This window comes from Mirounga leonina, unplaced genomic scaffold (genome assembly GCF_011800145.1).
Source record: "Mirounga leonina isolate KUSES-001 unplaced genomic scaffold, KU_Mleo_1.0 Mir_101595, whole genome shotgun sequence".
NCBI classification, from domain to species: Eukaryota; Metazoa; Chordata; class Mammalia; order Carnivora; family Phocidae; genus Mirounga; species Mirounga leonina.
In genome coordinates this window covers 1876118-1893074 of record NW_023270158.1, presented here as the reverse complement: position 1 = coordinate 1893074, position 16957 = coordinate 1876118, and the positions used below count along the sequence as shown (strand labels likewise).

At 40.5% G+C, this 16957-nt stretch overlaps 2 protein-coding genes across 5 annotated transcripts in view; both read right to left on the bottom strand.

Annotated features, from left to right (window-relative positions):
• The window catches only part of ZRSR2 (zinc finger CCCH-type, RNA binding motif and serine/arginine rich 2), a 28877-nt gene extending 16630 nt beyond the window's left edge, over positions 1-12247 (bottom strand). Inside the window, exons 1-7 of one of the 3 annotated variants that reach the window (XM_035000054.1) lie at positions 10137-10166; positions 9639-9718; positions 9335-9380; positions 5421-5499; positions 1223-1331; positions 898-1017; positions 11-54 (exon numbers count right to left, since the gene is read on the bottom strand). In XM_035000054.1, the coding sequence (XP_034855945.1) occupies positions 11-54; positions 898-1000 (147 nt within the window). In that variant the 5' untranslated portion in view covers positions 1001-1017; positions 1223-1331; positions 5421-5499; ... (1 more) ...; positions 9639-9718; positions 10137-10166. Of the gene's footprint in view, positions 1-10; positions 55-897; positions 1018-1222; positions 1332-5420; positions 5500-9334; positions 9381-9638; positions 9719-10136 lie in introns of all 3 variants that reach the window. The other 2 variants (XM_035000045.1, XM_035000036.1) reach the window with 2 other exon arrangements.
• Positions 12248-12856: 609 nt separating this feature from the next.
• Positions 12857-16957, bottom strand: part of CA5B (carbonic anhydrase 5B) — a 52340-nt gene continuing 48239 nt past the window's right edge. Inside the window, exons 9-10 of one of the 2 annotated variants that reach the window (XR_004678245.1) lie at positions 13975-14083; positions 12857-13402 (exon numbers count right to left, since the gene is read on the bottom strand). The gene's annotated coding sequence lies outside the window, so the exon portion shown is untranslated. Of the gene's footprint in view, positions 13403-13654; positions 14084-16957 lie in introns of those variants that run through there. The other variant, XM_035000001.1, reaches the window with a different exon arrangement.

Here is a 16957-nt window from a genome sequence, read left to right as displayed (position 1 = left end):
AACTACCTACTTTTATGCTATTCAAACTTGGGAATATGATAGAAAAGATACATCCTGAGGAAATCAGTCAAGGAATGATGAGCTGTGGGATCTTGGAAATAAATACACTGTATTAAGGAATAGCAGCAAAATATACCAAAGCAATCTTTAAAAGATCCTGAAAGATACATACATACACTTATAGATTCTTTTTTCTAATGAGTAACTATGTGTTAGCTACAATGGCCTTTAGAGCCAGGTTGGAAAGGAAGTCAAGATTTAGCAACAAAAAATATTTCCTAATTCCTCAATATTGGAGTTCCTGATTTTTTTTCAGTCAATTCATTCTTGCTGACATGTTATAAGCAGTTAAATGTCTTATTAACTCAGTAAATGTGAACACAACACAAAATATTCTCTAAATGGGTCAACCCATATACAACAATCTCAGAAAAACACTTTGGTGTGAATGTAAAGAGCTAGAGCAAAAATACATTCGCTCTGGGGTGGGACAAAGTGGCAAGCAGGGGCCAGCTGCCTGTTTTTCAAAATAAAACAACAGAGTTTTATTGGAACACAGCCACAACCATTTATTTACATATTATCTATGGCTATTTTCATGCCGCACCAACAGAGTTGGATGCTTGCAACAGAGACCATACACACCATAAAGCCCCAAATTTTTACTCTCTGGCCTTTACAGGGAAAGTTTGCCAATGTCTGGTATAAACAGGCAGATGGGTAGTTGAAGGAAAAACTTCACTGCACAGACCCAAAGAAGAGATAAGGGAACTCTAACGTGTATCTGTACTAAAAACAGGACTCTTCCTAGACAGGAAAACAAAGCCCAAACCCTGATATGCCTACAGCTCATTCTTCAGCCCCAGCCCACACCGTATCTGTGCACCAAGAGGATACGCAGTGCGTTTATCCTCCTGTGACAGGAATCACCTCTCTTTCTCTCTTCTCCTGTAGCTTCTGTTCCTCCTCTTCTCTCTCCTTTCTCTGCTGCTCTTCCCATTCTTCCTTTAATTTTCTCTTTACCGGAAAAAAGAAAGAGAAGGAACGGTAATTCTTGTCACTCACTTTTTGAAAACATTTAACATATGGGGCAGATAAATGAAAAACTTTACCACTGGTAAAAGGGGTACTACCCATTTTTTTAAGTTCAAGATCCGTAACTCTTACTGAGAGTTATTTTGGTTAACTAATTAGTTAGTTGGCCATCTGATTAATATCGTACCTCTTGTTCTTCCTGCCGTTTTCTAGCTGCCTCTTCCTTTTCCCTCTTTCTTCTGAATTCTTCTTGTGCCTTCTGCTCCCGAAGTAACCACGCCTCATGTAATTTTTGCCTACAATGTAATGATGTAATCAAATAAAAGAAATGAGCACTAGTTTACAATTACATACACACAATGATAGCAAAATGACATATTTGGGAATGATTAAGCTATCACGAAAGGTATTTTCTAGAAAGCAGTTAAGTGGAGGGTGAGAGGAACAGAAGATATGAGTAGTGATCTTGGAAAAGCACTCTGTCTCAGTAGCTCTCTTCCTAGAGGGTAACAGCTGAAAATCCCTACTTCTACATTTCCTATCGGTGACATCTTTTACATAGAACGAGGACACTACAACTTTCCCTTTAGGTTGACCATCAGGATGTTTAGGCGTCAATAAAGATGACAGCAAGTCTCAAGGCACCATCTAGCTTTTCACGTTCAGAAGGTCCTACCCTTCCTCTTCTATGCATTTTACAAGCGGTACCCGCGAGACCGCAGCACTATGGAAACCTGGCATCTGCCACCCTCTATCTTTGCCCTGCTCCTCTAGACAGTTAAGAGTCCGCCGTGGCTTGCCCCTAGCATGTAAACTGCTCAAAAAAAGGAAATAAAACTCTATTTGAGCATGTTTTAAAATAAAGGAAGCTACGGGTTTTAAGATGACAAGGAGTTATACAAATACATTAGCAGGTGTCTAGTTTATTTTTAAAAATGACCAATTACAAAAAGTGATGTTACCTTAAAATGGCAAGCATCTCAGACATTAATACCACAAGTTTCTAACTGAAAGATGGGTTACATTTCTTTTCCTTTTCTTTTTTTAAGATTTTATTTATTTATTTGAGAGAGAGCACACAAGGAGGGGGAGCAGCATGCAGAGGGAGAGGGAGAAGCAGGCTCCCTGCCAGGCTCGATCCCAGGACCCTGAGATCTGAGTTGAAGGCAGCTGCTTAACCGACTAAGCCACCCAGGCGCCCCGTGATGGGTTACATTTCAAAAGTTCAAAAGCCAATCAGGTGTTTAGAACTTAGATTGCATTTTCCCACTGAATTTGTAAAAGGGAAGTGAAATACGAGAAACAGTTCTGTATTACTTCAGCAACATTAGGCATTACATAAGGTTTTAGGTATAGCCTGGGGAACCTATTCACAATTCCAAATACCCTATGGGAAAAGAGATTTCATTTCCAACTCCAGATTTCCGGAGTGTATCTTTTCGCCATGGTGGAGGCAGGCACATCACATAGGTCAATGGTCCTGTGCATGTTGTGGGTTATGTATAGATGTTTCAGTGTGTAGAATTCTGACTTAGAAGTCTTTGGAGGAACATATTAATTGTATATAAACCGAACCAAAGCGCATATAAATCTAAGACCTTAAAAGAGTCAAGGTTAGAGAGTTGAAATGTTGGTAACTTGCATATACCGCTGAGAAGCAGAAATGAAGAACTCCCCCGCAATGGGAGGACTTGAGGAGCATCTAGCCTGGCTTCCAGCAGTGTCAGGCTGTGCCCTGGGGTTGACTCCAGTCCTCCATCCGCCCCCTGCCCCGTTAAAATGCCTGCCTGACAAAGCTCAAAGCTGCTGGGAAAACGGACTCTCCGCTCTAGCCAAAACAGGACCATTGGCCCCTGCCCTCGCTCTCTTAGAGCATTTACTAAAAACGGCTTATAACTGTGACTCGGTCTCTCTCAAGGACCTGAGAGCCTTTTCTTGGAAATGTAATCTTTAAGAAGGAGAAGGCCCCTGTGTCCCAGCCTCTGTGAAAGACTAGAATCCTAACTTCCCTAACTGCCTGCTAACAAGTGCAGCTGGCCCAGTCCCATTTACCCTGCCCAACCCTCTGTCCTTCCTCCCCTCTCTAGTTCCCCTGCACCCCTGCACTCCTCCCACACTCTCCCTTGTAAAGGCGCTGATCGCCCCTACACAAATCCAAATGGAGCTCTTGCCCCTACAGTCCGGAGTAACGCAATCCAAGCTGACCTCGCCACTTTATCATCTGCCTGCATTATTCTCGGAGGCTATACATCTGCTTTAAGGCAGTACATAAAGCCGTACGGTATTTCCACAGAATTCATTCTCTTGCTTTTCAACAACAAACTATCATGCGACTGGTACAGGAACAAAGATCAAAGGAACACAAAGATCTGGTTACCTGATTTAAAAGAAGCACCTCAAATTAAATGGGAAAACAACAAAAATGACCCCTATTTCAACCATATACATCATCTTCATCATAACAGAAATCTCTAACAACCAGAGTTATTACAGCATCTCCTATCTACTAACACTAGGTTAAGTGCATATACTTGCCACCTCATTTCATCTCCCCAATTCCATGAGGTAGGTACTAGGATTGATTTTTTTTCCATTTTTATCTCTATATTTAAGACAAGGAAATTGAAGCTTAGAGAGATAAGCAACTTGAACACAGCTAGTTAAGTGGCAGGGCCAGGACTAGAAGGCAGTTCTGGCTCAATCGACTCCATGTTCTCAATCACTACTACATTTTCTTTTGGCATTTTGCTGATTGCACCTATTTATGTGCTTAGGTGGAGAACAGGAGTGAATTACATGCAAAGCAGCAACATTCCCTACTAAACATGCCACTAAATAGCTAGAGAGTGTCTATAAAGTTTTCTTACTCTTTTTAAAAATATTTTTTTATTGTGGCAAAATATACATACCATAAAATTTAGGATTTTAACCATTTTTAAGTGTACGGTTGAGTAGCATTAAGCACATTAACATTATTGTGCACGGTTTGGGAAAAAAACTACCCCCTGAAAAATACTGAGAGAAACAGAAGATTTTCATCATCTTGGGATGGAGGAGGCCTTTTACAGTCCAGACACCACAGGCAGATATCATGATGAAAGTTGATGACGTGAAAATCAAATTATGATAGGTAATGCCATAAGCCAAGTTAGGACTGATGACAAATGAGAAAAACATACATCACACACATGACAGATAAAGGATGAATATCCTTAATCAGTAATAACCTTGCTTACAAAATGTAAAAAAAATGTATCCCAAAAGAGAAAGGTGCAATACTTAAGCAATCTAAAATAGGTAATAAAATATATTAAAAAAATACACAAACTTACTAATTAAGAAATGTACATTTGAAACAATGAAATGCAACTTTTCACTACAGGGGTTTTAAAACTTGATGCCTGGTGTGAGTGAAGAAGGTATGGGGATACGGGAACCTTGCTTCACTTCTGGAAGGGCTGCAAACTGGGGTGCCCTTTCCACCCAACCATCGACATTTTACATGTACTTATCCTTTGATCCCAACAATTTCATTTCTAGGCATCTTCCTGAGGAAATAATAGGACAATTACCAAGGATATATAAGCATGGATACTCATGGCAACTTTTCATAGAATTGTAAAAATATGTGAGTATAAATTAATAGTAAATAATAGGAAATAGGAAATTCATGGTAAATACTAAGTGAATGTTATTTAATAGTAAATAACCCAAATCTCCATCAGTAGAGAACTACAGATTATGAATCAAGAATAAATTATGCTACATCCATACAATGGACACTATGTTGCTACTGTAATGGTTGAATCGGGTACCTGAATCAACACTGAAATACAGGTCCTACATATTAAGCAAAAAAAGCAATTAAAATGCATAAATAACCTCCCATTATAGACATAAACACATACAGTACATCTACACTCTTATATTTTTAACAGCGGCTATCTTTGGGTATGCTGAATTCATTGAAGCCCTTTCACTCTTTATACTTACTTCAATTTCTTTTTCAAAAACATTTTCGAATTAGCAAAAATAGTGAAAAATACTCCCATTTAGAAAAATGAGAACATCTCATTTTAGTCTGTCAGGTGGAGATTTAAATATTTTATCCAGGGTTATTTTATAAGACCTGTTTTGTACAAGGTGTTATAAAGAAGACCTGTACTAGTTCATAAAGACTTACATTATTTTTCTTTTTATTATTTTTTTTTTCTTAAGTGGCATGGAGCCCAACACGAGGCTTGAACTCACGACCCTGAGATCAACACCTGAGCTGAGATCAAGAGTCAGATGCCCAATGAACTGAACCACCCAGGTGCCCCAAGACTTATAATATTCAAATAAAACAACTGGATTCATGAGGAAGTTCTCCGATCACTGCTGACCTCTCTATCTCCAGCAGTTTCTCTTCTTCTAGGTGTTGTTCTTCAATAAAAGCATCCTCCTCCTCCTTCTGTGAGAGTCCTAAGGAAATTTAAAATGTTTTATTAAATGATCCATATATTGTAAAACCTTGGTCAATGATTCAGGGGGAAAAAAGATAAAATCTAATCTTTACAGATATGGTATGAATCTGTTTTTAAAGCCTTCTAATAAGGGTTCCAACTAACCAAATTTGAAACAATTTGAAACCCAAAAAGAACAATAATGGTAGATAACACATTCAATTTAAAAAACTAATTGATGGGGGCGTCTGCCTTCGGCTCAGGTCATGATCCCAGGGTCCTGGGATCGAGCCCCACATCAGGCTCCCTGCTCAGCGGGAAGTCCGCTTCTCCCTCTCCCACTCCCCCTGCTTGTGTTCCCTCTCTCGCTGTGTCTCTCTCTGTCAAATAAATAAAATCTTTAAAAAAAAATAAATAAATAAAAAATAAAAAATTGATGGTTCCACAGTGATACTCAAAAAAGTGGTCGAGGAAAAGGAACATTCATCTTTACAGAAGAATGGCAACTAAAAAATGCAGAAAGACTTAAGTGGAAAGGTCATTTTTGCAACCCCAACTAAAGAACTGATTTTTTAAAATATGCTAAAAACATCGGATGAAAGCTTGTTGGGAAGAAAATACTTACACCATCTCAGAACATCAGCTCACAGAGGAGTACTAATTACAAAGGGGAGACATCCTTTACAATGGAGCCATCTGATTGACAACACTCTGACCACTTGTAGCAATACTAGGAGTGGAACGACTTGACATTACAGGCCTCCTGATGTGTGCAATGAGAAGTACACAGCACCGGCTTTGTAGTATTTGCCATAAGGAGTGTAACCTGAAGCTAATCAGGAGAAGACAGGCTAATCCAGAATGTAGGGCATTCTACCAGACAACTGGCTTGAACTGTTCACAATCATCAATCTTGGATTGGGAAAGTTCAAGTATGGCCTGCATATCACACCACTGAATTACTGTTCCTTACTTGGCTGCAAGTCTGATATTATGCTCCTTATTCTAAGGAGACACAGGCTGAAGTATTTAGGGGTGAGAGATCATGATATCTGCAACTGACATGCAATGAATTCAGAAAAAAATATGTACATATGTATCCATCTATATAGGGAGTAAGGCAAAATGTTAACACTGGCAAATCTGGATGATGTGTTCATGGATATTTATTGTACCATTTTTTCAACTTTCTGTACACTGGAACATTTTCACAATAAGAACATGGGAAAATATCTTTAATATAATAACTTATTATATAATAATAATACATATATATATATAACTTCCCATTCAGAATTTAAATTTGGGGGAAAAAAGGAGGAAAACTGAAGTGATCCTAAGGAAATATAACAGAAGATCTCAGGCTTAAAGGAAAAAGATTTTCTATCTGTCACATATGTTGAGTATAGGTCTAATCAAAGGCACACCCAGTCCTAGATAATTACAATTTACTTAAGTAAATTTCATTATTTCAGCACCTGAAATTAAAATAGGTAAAAAAAAAAAAAAAATTAGGATAAGTTCTAACTCACAGAGAATAAAATCTAATTATTCAGATTATTAAATGAGTTAATGTACATAAAGGGCCTTCCAGAGAACCTGGCACAGGAGTTATGACTGACTGACCCATAGACTAGACATTGCCTGGCACAGCTGATATTCAAAACTATCTGTTGCCTGGAGCGCCTGGGTGGCTCAGTCGTTAAGTATCTGCCTTTGGCTCAGGTCATGATCCCAGGGTCCTGGGAGAGCCCCACATTGGGCTCCCTGCTCAGCGGAAAGCCTGCGTCTCCCTCCCCCACACCCCCTGCTTGTGTTCCTGCTCTCGCTATCTCTGTCAAATAAATAAATATTTTAAAATATATATATATGTATATACATACATATATGTATCTGTTGCCTGACTCACTCACCCCTTCATCCTCCTAAAAACAAGCTCACATTCCTCAGAAGTGATCATTAACAGTACTGGGTGTAGCATTTGCTCAATACGTACAATCAAACATATGCAAGGATACATATTAAGTATAGTATATCTAATTGTATCATACATATAACTATAAATTGGAATCACGCAACTTGCTTTTTATTCTTAAGGTCACTTTAATTTCTGACAAGGCAGCTCATTTCAGGCTATTTCGGGTAGAACTGCTAAAGAGGCTACCTGTAAAGGAGAGGTCAATATTCCAGAAATTTCTACCACTCATTTTCCAATTCACTTTTTTTTTTTTAAAGATTTTATTTATTTATTTGAGAGAGAGAGAATGAGAGACAGAGAGCACGAGAGGGAAGAGGGCAGAGGGAGAAGCAGACCCCCTGCTCAGCAGGGAGCCCGATGCGGGACTTGATCCCGGGACTCCAGGATCATGACCTGAGCCGAAGGCAGTCGCTTAAACAACTGAGTCACCCAGGCGCCCTCCAATTCACTCTTAACAGCAGTTCTTATAGACCATCTCCCTATTCTAGCCTTCTGGGTATTGTTTGCCCATCCAATGTGTGCTACAATGAACAGCAGTGTTTGGTAGGCCACACTATTCATGAGGCACCACTAAGAATTAGGAGTTGGAATGGGCCAAAGTAGGAGCAGTAGTCCAGAGACAAATGCTTAGACTTGGATCTGCCATTAGCTATATAATCCTGACCAAACCTGTGACTGTATCCTTCAACTGACTAAACTGCTGAAGAACATGATCCACCCGGCTCTCCACAAAGGCTCACTCTGAAAGCGCTTCGCGAAGTCAAAGGTGGGGGGGGGGGGGGGATCCAATGCAATAAAAACAACAGCTCTAGGATTTAAAAGAGGGGAAAAAAAGATTAAGAAGTTAAAAAGTTATATTGGAAGAAAACAGGTTAAGTAAACAAAGATCGCTAAGGGGGCGGGGGGGAGACAGACACCAAGGGCATCAATAACTCCAACCTACCCTGTTTTTTCCTTTTATCCCTGATGCTTTGTCCTGCCTTTAGTGGTCCAGTTTTAAATAAAAGAGAGATGCTAACACAGGCCACAGGTAAACATCCTGCTCCTCCCATTCTAAATATTCCAAGTATTGGTACTAAAAATAATTACTAGGCAACTCCAAGGGTAAATAAAATGTCTATAGTTATGTTTTACAAGGCTAAAGAATACTGGTTACTAGAGGCCCTTGCCTGTGGACTGCAAGAATCGTCTAGATACATTTTTGCGATGTATACAAATATCATTACAATGTATACCTAAAACTAATGTGTCAGGTATACGTCAAAGAAAAAAAAAAAAAAGAAATGTCTGAAGTTTTGCCTGCATAATCTGGATGGCAAACATTATAATGCAGTACTACTGTGTGATTTCAGTGCTTCCATCTGCATTTATAACTAATATATAATTTTATAAGTTAGTACTAATTTCACTGTATTAAACAGGCGGGTTTAATATATATTTGTTAGATTCTGCCATGTGAAGGACAAATGACACCATCGCCAGTACAGATGAAGGTGCCACAGTATTTTAACAGGAAAAAACAACAACTGGTAAATAACTACAGTGCAACAGGAGTGGCACTCCCAACTCCAATCAGTACCATGTTCATGCTGAAAGCTTGTTTCACATCATCCCTAACATTACATTAACGCAGATTTGAATTTTACTGGATGTGTAATTTCACCTGGTTTTATAATCTTGTACATATATTGTTTTATAGTCAAATAAGAGTTTCATATCTGGCTTTATGCTTATATATATACTTCAGTGGCATTAATAATAATCTGAGTCAACAATGGGTCTTTTGTGTTACTCAAGTTTCAGAAAAATTTGCAAAATGTCTAAACCGCTCAAGTCCTGATGGTTTTTCAAAGGAAAAGACTCGCTGAATACTTACTATGTGCAAGGGCTGTGCTAGCTGCTGTAATTCATGATGCCTGCACCTGTAATATCAGATACTTCATAAATACTTACACATAATCAGTGGTTGATTTCACCAAGACCTTTTCCTTTTCCCCCCTCTTTAGTACGTTAATATCGTTTCTGAAATGGGTCTAACATAACTTTACTTGGGAGGCAGTAGCCGCTGTAATTTTTCAGCAGATAAGTACGTGGCTTCCTTCTGGCACTGCGGCTTCAAGTTAGGACGCGAGCGGAGAGAGTAATTTCATACACAGAAAACAGGCCGAGGAGTCGGTTACCTGAGTCCCTCAATCGAGCCAGTTCCTGCCGACGTTTCTTTCGTTTCGCCTTCTTCAGGGCGGCCCTGTACTTTTTGTGGCTGGAAGATTGAAACAGGCACACACCAGCGTCAATTGACCGCACCTGTGGCGCTGCCTGAATGCCACCCCCCGCCCCGCACCCCGCCGCGCCCAGTGACAGGAAATCGCTCGGGTGCCCGGCAGTGAAACCTTGCTTCCCAGGTTTTAATTACGGAACACGCATTTACTATCGCCTCGTCATTCCACGACTAGATGGCAGGTCTTTTCCATCCCGCCACCTGTTCCCCTCCTCGCCTCCCTGAACCACAGACGCCCGTGACAGTCCGGGGCGCACCCCCGGGAAGGACTCCAGTGGCCGCAGTGGCTCGCCTGCTTGGCCCAACTCCCCTTTCCTTCCTGCTTACACATCCTCCATGTCCAGCCTCGGGAAGCTCCGTCCCCTCTTCTCGTCGGCTCATCTCCCCCAACCCAGCTTACCTTGGTTTCTCCGGAAACATCATCTTCTCGGACGCCGCCATCTTACCAGGGCGCCACACAGGACCCCCCCGCGACCAGAGGTGGCCGGAAGAGGCGGGTTTAAGAGAAAGGGCGCGGCCACGCGCAGGCGCAGGTACCGCGGGGAATCGGACGGAGGGGAGGGTGCCTCCGCCTGGAAGGAACAAAGACCGAAGACGGGAGGTTTTGATAGGCGGCTAGTCTTCCAAAACTCTGCATAAACGTCTCCTTCCCGAAAATTCCTACCCCTCCCTGAAAGTAATTTTTCCCTCCTAGCGCTCCCCCATTGCCTTATCACTACCTGCCCCCACACCAGAGTGGTCTGTCCTGTGTCAGGAAGTTAAAGTCACACGTCTCTGTCTCTCTCTCTTGTCCTCATCCACTCACGAGACCTCGTCCCACGCACAGTCACTCGCCTAGCTTCCCAGCCCTACTTGTCCAGGCTCCTCCTTCTGCGGTTCCACTTATCAGCCCCTCAGACAAACTCCAGAGTCCGCCCCCTTCCATTCACACCTGCCACCTCTATAGGGAAATCAACACTTGGGGCTGCGAACGTGTAACCTCTGCTCGCAAGGAATATGCAATCTAGAGGCAGAAAAGGACCAATGCATAGATAAAATAAGATAGTACAGGCAACGTAGTTTACTTAACAGTCCACCGGGGATTCAGGGAGAACTTTCTGATGCCTGAGTTTTGCAGGAAGGTAGCCTTTACCCAGGTGGAGAAGGGTGAGATTCCCAGGTGGGAATGGTAAATCGGCATAAGCAAAGGCACTGAGAAGTGAAACAATGTGGAATCGGCCAGACCGCCAAGAATTTTGGCAATCGAATTTAAAAGGAAGTGCCAGAGTATCAAGGAACACAGTGTAGAGATGGGCTGGGCCTGGGTTATGTAGACGGGCCTAGTAAGCCATGCTCAGAGGCTCTAATTATGTTCTGTAGCCAACAGGGAACCATCGAAAAGCTTTTAAGTTGAGGTTTGTTGTCATATTTGTGTTTTAGGTAAATTACTCTGGTTTGCAATATAAAGGACGAAGCTGGACTATCACAGTCTAGATGAGCAATTAAACTGAGGCAGTGAGAGTAGCATTGAGAAAGTAAAATCAGCCCTGCTAATAATCAGACTGTGATGTACATATACAACGGCAGAGACAAGACCAAGAACAAAAAATGCTTCTCTTGAGGACATGCTGCGGCTGCAAAATGATTAACAATCCCCATCTTTCGAGGAAGATTGGATAACTTCTCTGGCCTAACTTTGTTCCTCTCTCCTCCAAATCAAAATCACTGAGGTACCCAATTACTAAACTGCCCCTGCTTCTAGTCCATCCTTGGAATCATTCAGCAGACGCCCAAAGTGCATAAAGCCTTGCCCTATTCCCTCTTGCAGAGACACTTGGAATAATACACCTCCAAGTTGACCTTGTCCAGCTCAGTGCATCAGTAATTAGTGTCATAAACTTTGAAGTTGGACAGATGGGGAAAGCCAAGCCTTGGCTCTCTGATCTTGAGTAAACTCCTTAATGTCTAGTCCTCAGTTTTCTCATCTGTATAAATCAAGGTAGTGATAATAGTTTCCAAGTGCGTACTGTATGTTGGCATAGTGCCTGACAACAGTGTTTCTGACATGTTAGCTGTTGTATCATCATCACTGATGTGAAAACTCCCTTACCTCCTCAAGAGTGGGTTGGTACTTGTCCTGCATATGCTCCTAGCACAAGTATTTCACCTTTGTAACACCTATCACACTATATTATACTTTGTTGCCTTCACAAAGCTGCTTCTTGCAATAAATTTTAAATTCCTTGAAGGTGGAGACTTAGTTACAGCCCCTGACTAGAGAATGCCCTGAGTGGCAAAAACTGTAGCTGTGCAAATCACCAATTTTGCTGGTTCCTGTGACCAGGAAAATCGTAGAGAATCATTGAGAATTGCTACCATTCTGAAAGTGTGACTGGGTTGCTGTAACATTTCTTATGAGTTAGACCAGACTTTTCTGTCAGAACACTAAGTAAGAATGTCTTCTAGGAAGGGCGCCTGGGTCACTTGGTTGAGTGTCCAACTCTTGATTTCGGCTCAGGTCATGGTCTCAGGGTTATGAGATTGAGCCCCACGTTGGGGGCTCCACACTCAGCGGGGAGCCTGCTTGGGATTTTCTCCCTCTGGCCCTCCCCCTGCTGCACACACGCTCTCTCTTTCTCTCTCTAAAATAAATAAATAAATCTAAAAAAAAAAAAGAATGCCTTCTAGGAAGATGCTCCCAATTAAAAAAGGATACAGACTTAGATTTTATTTTATTATGATTTACAAATGAATGTAAATCTCCTTTTATAGGCATTAGACATTTATCCTCAACAATTAACCACTGAATTCATTTTCATGAACAAGCTTGAACTGCTCAAATTAACTTCATTACATAAGTTATTCTAAAAGCCAATTTCACCTCAAATTATACCTACCCACATTTGAATTCAATAAATCATTAGATAAAAATAAAGTATGTAGGGGCGCCTGGGTGGCTCAGTTGGTTAAGCGACTGCCTTCGGCTCAGGTCATGATCCTGGAGTCCCGGGATCGAGTCCCGCATCGGGCTCCCTGCTCAGCAGGGAGTCTGCTTCTCCCTCTCCCACTCCCCCTGCTTGTGTTCCCTCTCTCACGGTGTCTTTCTCGGTCAAATAAATAAATAAAATCTTAAAAAAAAAAAAATAAAGTATGTAAAAATTTTAATGCAAAGATACATTGTACTATGATATCCTAATAAATAGAACAATGTAATCTTTACTCTGCAACATAACATTTTTCTTGGTTCCTGACATACACCATCTACTTATTCTCAGGTATGTACATTTTAGTTTATCCCCCCTCTATGGGAAAATGTCTAAACTTTAATTTTACATCATCAGTAGAAAATAGAAAATAAAATGACCAAAGAATGACCCATAAATGTATCCCACATTTATTGCAAGCATAAAGGGAGAGCAAGAAAAAAAATGTCTACTCTCTGAAAGCCAGACTGGGACTCTTTGAACTAATTTGGTTTTTTTCTTGCTCTAGTAGGACTATGGTACTAGGATTCATTGAATGGTCAGTGCAGAAATTCTCAGGAAAGGATATTTCATTTCTCACCTACCATTAATTTCAGGATTAGTCACCAGATTTATTCAGGGACATACTGTGGGGTCTCAAGTCCTCTCCAACTGTCATTGCTATACCAAGGGCTTTATATATTTTCCAGATTACAGTTATTACCTAAGATAGTGAAATAAAATACTTAATGTATATTAATATGAAAAGTACATGCAAATCTATATTTATATAACTGATTAAAAGAGGAAAGAACTGGGGTGCCTGGGTGGCTCAGTCGGTTAAGTGTCTGCCTTCAGCTCAGGTCATGATCCTGGGGTCCTGGGATCGAGCCCCACATCGGGCTCCCTGCTCAGCGGGGAGTCTGCTTCCCGCTCTCCTTCTGCCCCCCACCCCCAGCTCATGCTCTCTCTTGCTCTCTCTCTCAAATAAATAAAATCTTAAAAAAAAAAAAAAAAGAGGAAAGAACTATGCATCAATAATGTTTATTACTTGATTCTTTTGTTTGGTGATAAGCGCTAAGCAACACAACTACTGGTGGTTTGAGAAGGAATGCTGGCAGAGTCGATATCCCCACCTAGAACCCAAACCAAAGTACCATTTCTGAAGAGTGGTTGAACTCAAAAAGTGGGAATCAGAATGTACACAGGGATGACAAGTGTCTTAGTCTGTTTGGGCTGCCATAACAATGTACCATAGACTGGGGAGCTTACAAACAACAGTAATTTATTTCTCACAGTTCTGGAGCCTGGAAGTCCAAGATCAAGGTGCCAGCAGATTCGGTATCTGGTGAGAACTTCCTCACTGGCTCTTTGATGGCCATCTTCTTGCTGTATCCTCACATGGCTGAAGAAGTGAGAGAACTCTCTGGGGTCTCTTTTATAAGGGCACTAACCCCATCATGAGGCACCACCCTTATGACCTAATCACCTCCCAAAGGCCCCACCTCCTAATACCATCACATTGGGGGTTAGGTTTCAACATATGAATGGGGGGGCCATAAACATTCAGTTCCTAATAAGAATGCATTACTATTTACATGTAAAGTAGCCAGTATTGTTTAGATGTACTCATTATATGATTAAAATTAGAGCCTATTCGCTTAAATAAACTATATCCATTTTTGCTCAATAACATTTTATAGGAAAGAATTTAACCAATAAAGTTGAATTAAAAGGACAATAAAACATTAAGTAGAATAGGTATCAAGTAAATAATGTTGGTTTTTCTAGTGACACAGAAAAATACCTGAAGTGATTACAGTACTGTAATTTTGCTAATACTGCACCAAAAGAAATGTGTCCCTCGGTGAGCAAGGGAAAGACATCTTCCCCAGTTTTTTTGAGGGGGATGCCTGCTTTTAGAATAGCCAACTTTACCCTAGCCCACGTAGCTCTGGAAAGGAGAAAAGGACTAGCAGCTTGCCCTATTGGAATGTCAGCAGATTGTGCACTGATCTGACAGAGGTGAGCTGAGGAGTGGGTGGTTTTTGTTTTCCTGCTTTTCTAATAAATCTGTTAGAGGAGTTTTCCAGTCACTTTCCGATCTACATGGTAAAGGATGTCCCACTAATTGTAGAGATATTGTACATATTAAAAAAAAAAAAACTAATAGGAAGAAAAAGCCATTCAACAAATATTAATATTGTAAAGGAAGTGTTTTATTATAATATTTAATGAAGATGAGCAGCAATGTTAATACAAAATTCTTTCTCAAGCCCTCTGACAGACGTCAAGCCCATTTTCCCCCTTCAAGTTTAGGAAGGTACAAGTAAAACACTTTTGGAGGCACAAAAGACAAAAAGTTTCTTGTTAGGGTGTATAGTAGCCCCGGAATCTGCAGCACCCCTTTGGAGATCATATGGTTAAGGTGGAACCACACCTCCCCAAGGCAGTTTCCATAACCGCTACGGAGAAGGTGACCAAGAATTTATCATGCAAACCAGGACATGGTTGAGAGTGAGAGGATGCTGTTAATAATCACACCAGAACACCAGGTGCAAGTGAATCATGAGTGGCAAACCGGGACACACCCAATAAATACATCTTTGTAGCTCTAAGATTTAAGGGCAAATCAGGCATTGGTACATTGGTTCTCACTCCAATTTGGAAGACTCATTGCAAGAGAATTTTGCATGAGGAGTTTGCAAGAGGCCTGGGAGGGAAGCCCATGTGCTCTGGAAAATGTGTGTCTTGTGTGTTTACCCTTTTAAATAAAGGTAACTATGGTTTGAAGATCTCAATTATATACAGTTAACATAAACTCCCCCCCCATTTACCTTTTTAAGAATTTTATTCATTTTCTTCCCAGAGAAGGCATGCATTTTAGAAGCAAATGCTTTCGCCCCCTCCCTTTTTTAAGAGCAGATATCCCCCCAAACTTACACAGACAACTCCAACCTTATTTGTTTCCTAGTGAATGTATTATTTATTTATTTATTTATTTTTTTTTTTTTTAAAGATTTTATTTATTTATTCATGAGAGACAGAGAGAGAGAGAGGCAGAGGGAGAAGCTGGCTCCCAAGGAGCAGGGAGCCCAATGCGGGACTCGATCCCAGGACCCCGGGACCGTGACCTGAGCCGAAGGCAGACGCTTAACCATCCGAGCCACCCAGGCGCCCGTATTACTTATTTTTAATTGTGGTAAAAGACACATAAAATTTACCATCTTAACCTTTTCCAGTGTACAGTTCAGTAGTGTTAAGTCTACTCATCCAACCTTACCTTGCAGATCAGATGATTAGCATACTAATGAAAGAAATACTACTAGTAAATGCAATATGAGTTTGAACACAGGCTTATAGGCAACTAGAAACATTCCAAGATATTTACAAGCAAAGGCAACAATGGCATGGATTCCTCAGAATATGTAGAATTCTCTAGATTTTTAGCCTGTTAAGTTTCTCTCCTTATTACTGTAGCAAAAGTCTTCTAAACCACTGTTTAAATTGGGAAGTTTATGTTGAGCACCTGCCTTGCAAAGAACCTCAACTAATGAAATAAAGTTCAGACAGTTTTCAAGGGAAGTCAAGATAGTTCTGTCATTGTGGAAAACATTATATTTTATGAAACAGCATACAAACAATGCAAAATAACACTATAAACTATAGACTGTTATATTACTAGTCTTTCAAAAAAGATTTCTGTAAATATGTCATGAAAGAATTTTAAATTCTAGGCACTTCAGGCATTTTCTTTAAAATGTTCTGCATATGCTTTCTATATGATCAAGTCCTGAAGTAATATATCTAATCTTCAGAAGTGCAAAAGGATTCCCAGTTATAAGTAAAATCTTGTTTTCTTTGAACTACAAAATATTTTTTCTATACCATAAATTGATAGTAAGCATATCATGTACTAGGAATGACAACTGAAGATCAGGGCAAATACTGAGAAGGCCTCATAAAAGAATATACATTCATGTTTTAAAATAAAATATACCTAAAACCATGGCCAATGTTCAGTGAGCCAGGAAGTACCAGTTTGGGCCCTAGGGTTGTTTCTGAAAGGCCTGCCTTCTGGATGGTGTCTGTGCCTTTCTAGTTGTTAAATATTTTGATTACCATCCCTACTTATAACTCTACAGAGCTACTAATAAACATAAAAGGGCAGCGCAGAAATATCAGACATAAAAAGACATTACAATTACCAACAGGTTGCTGTAAGGAGAAACTCCCGTCTTGTGCTGCTACTTCAGCCTTAGATGTCATTATCAATAAA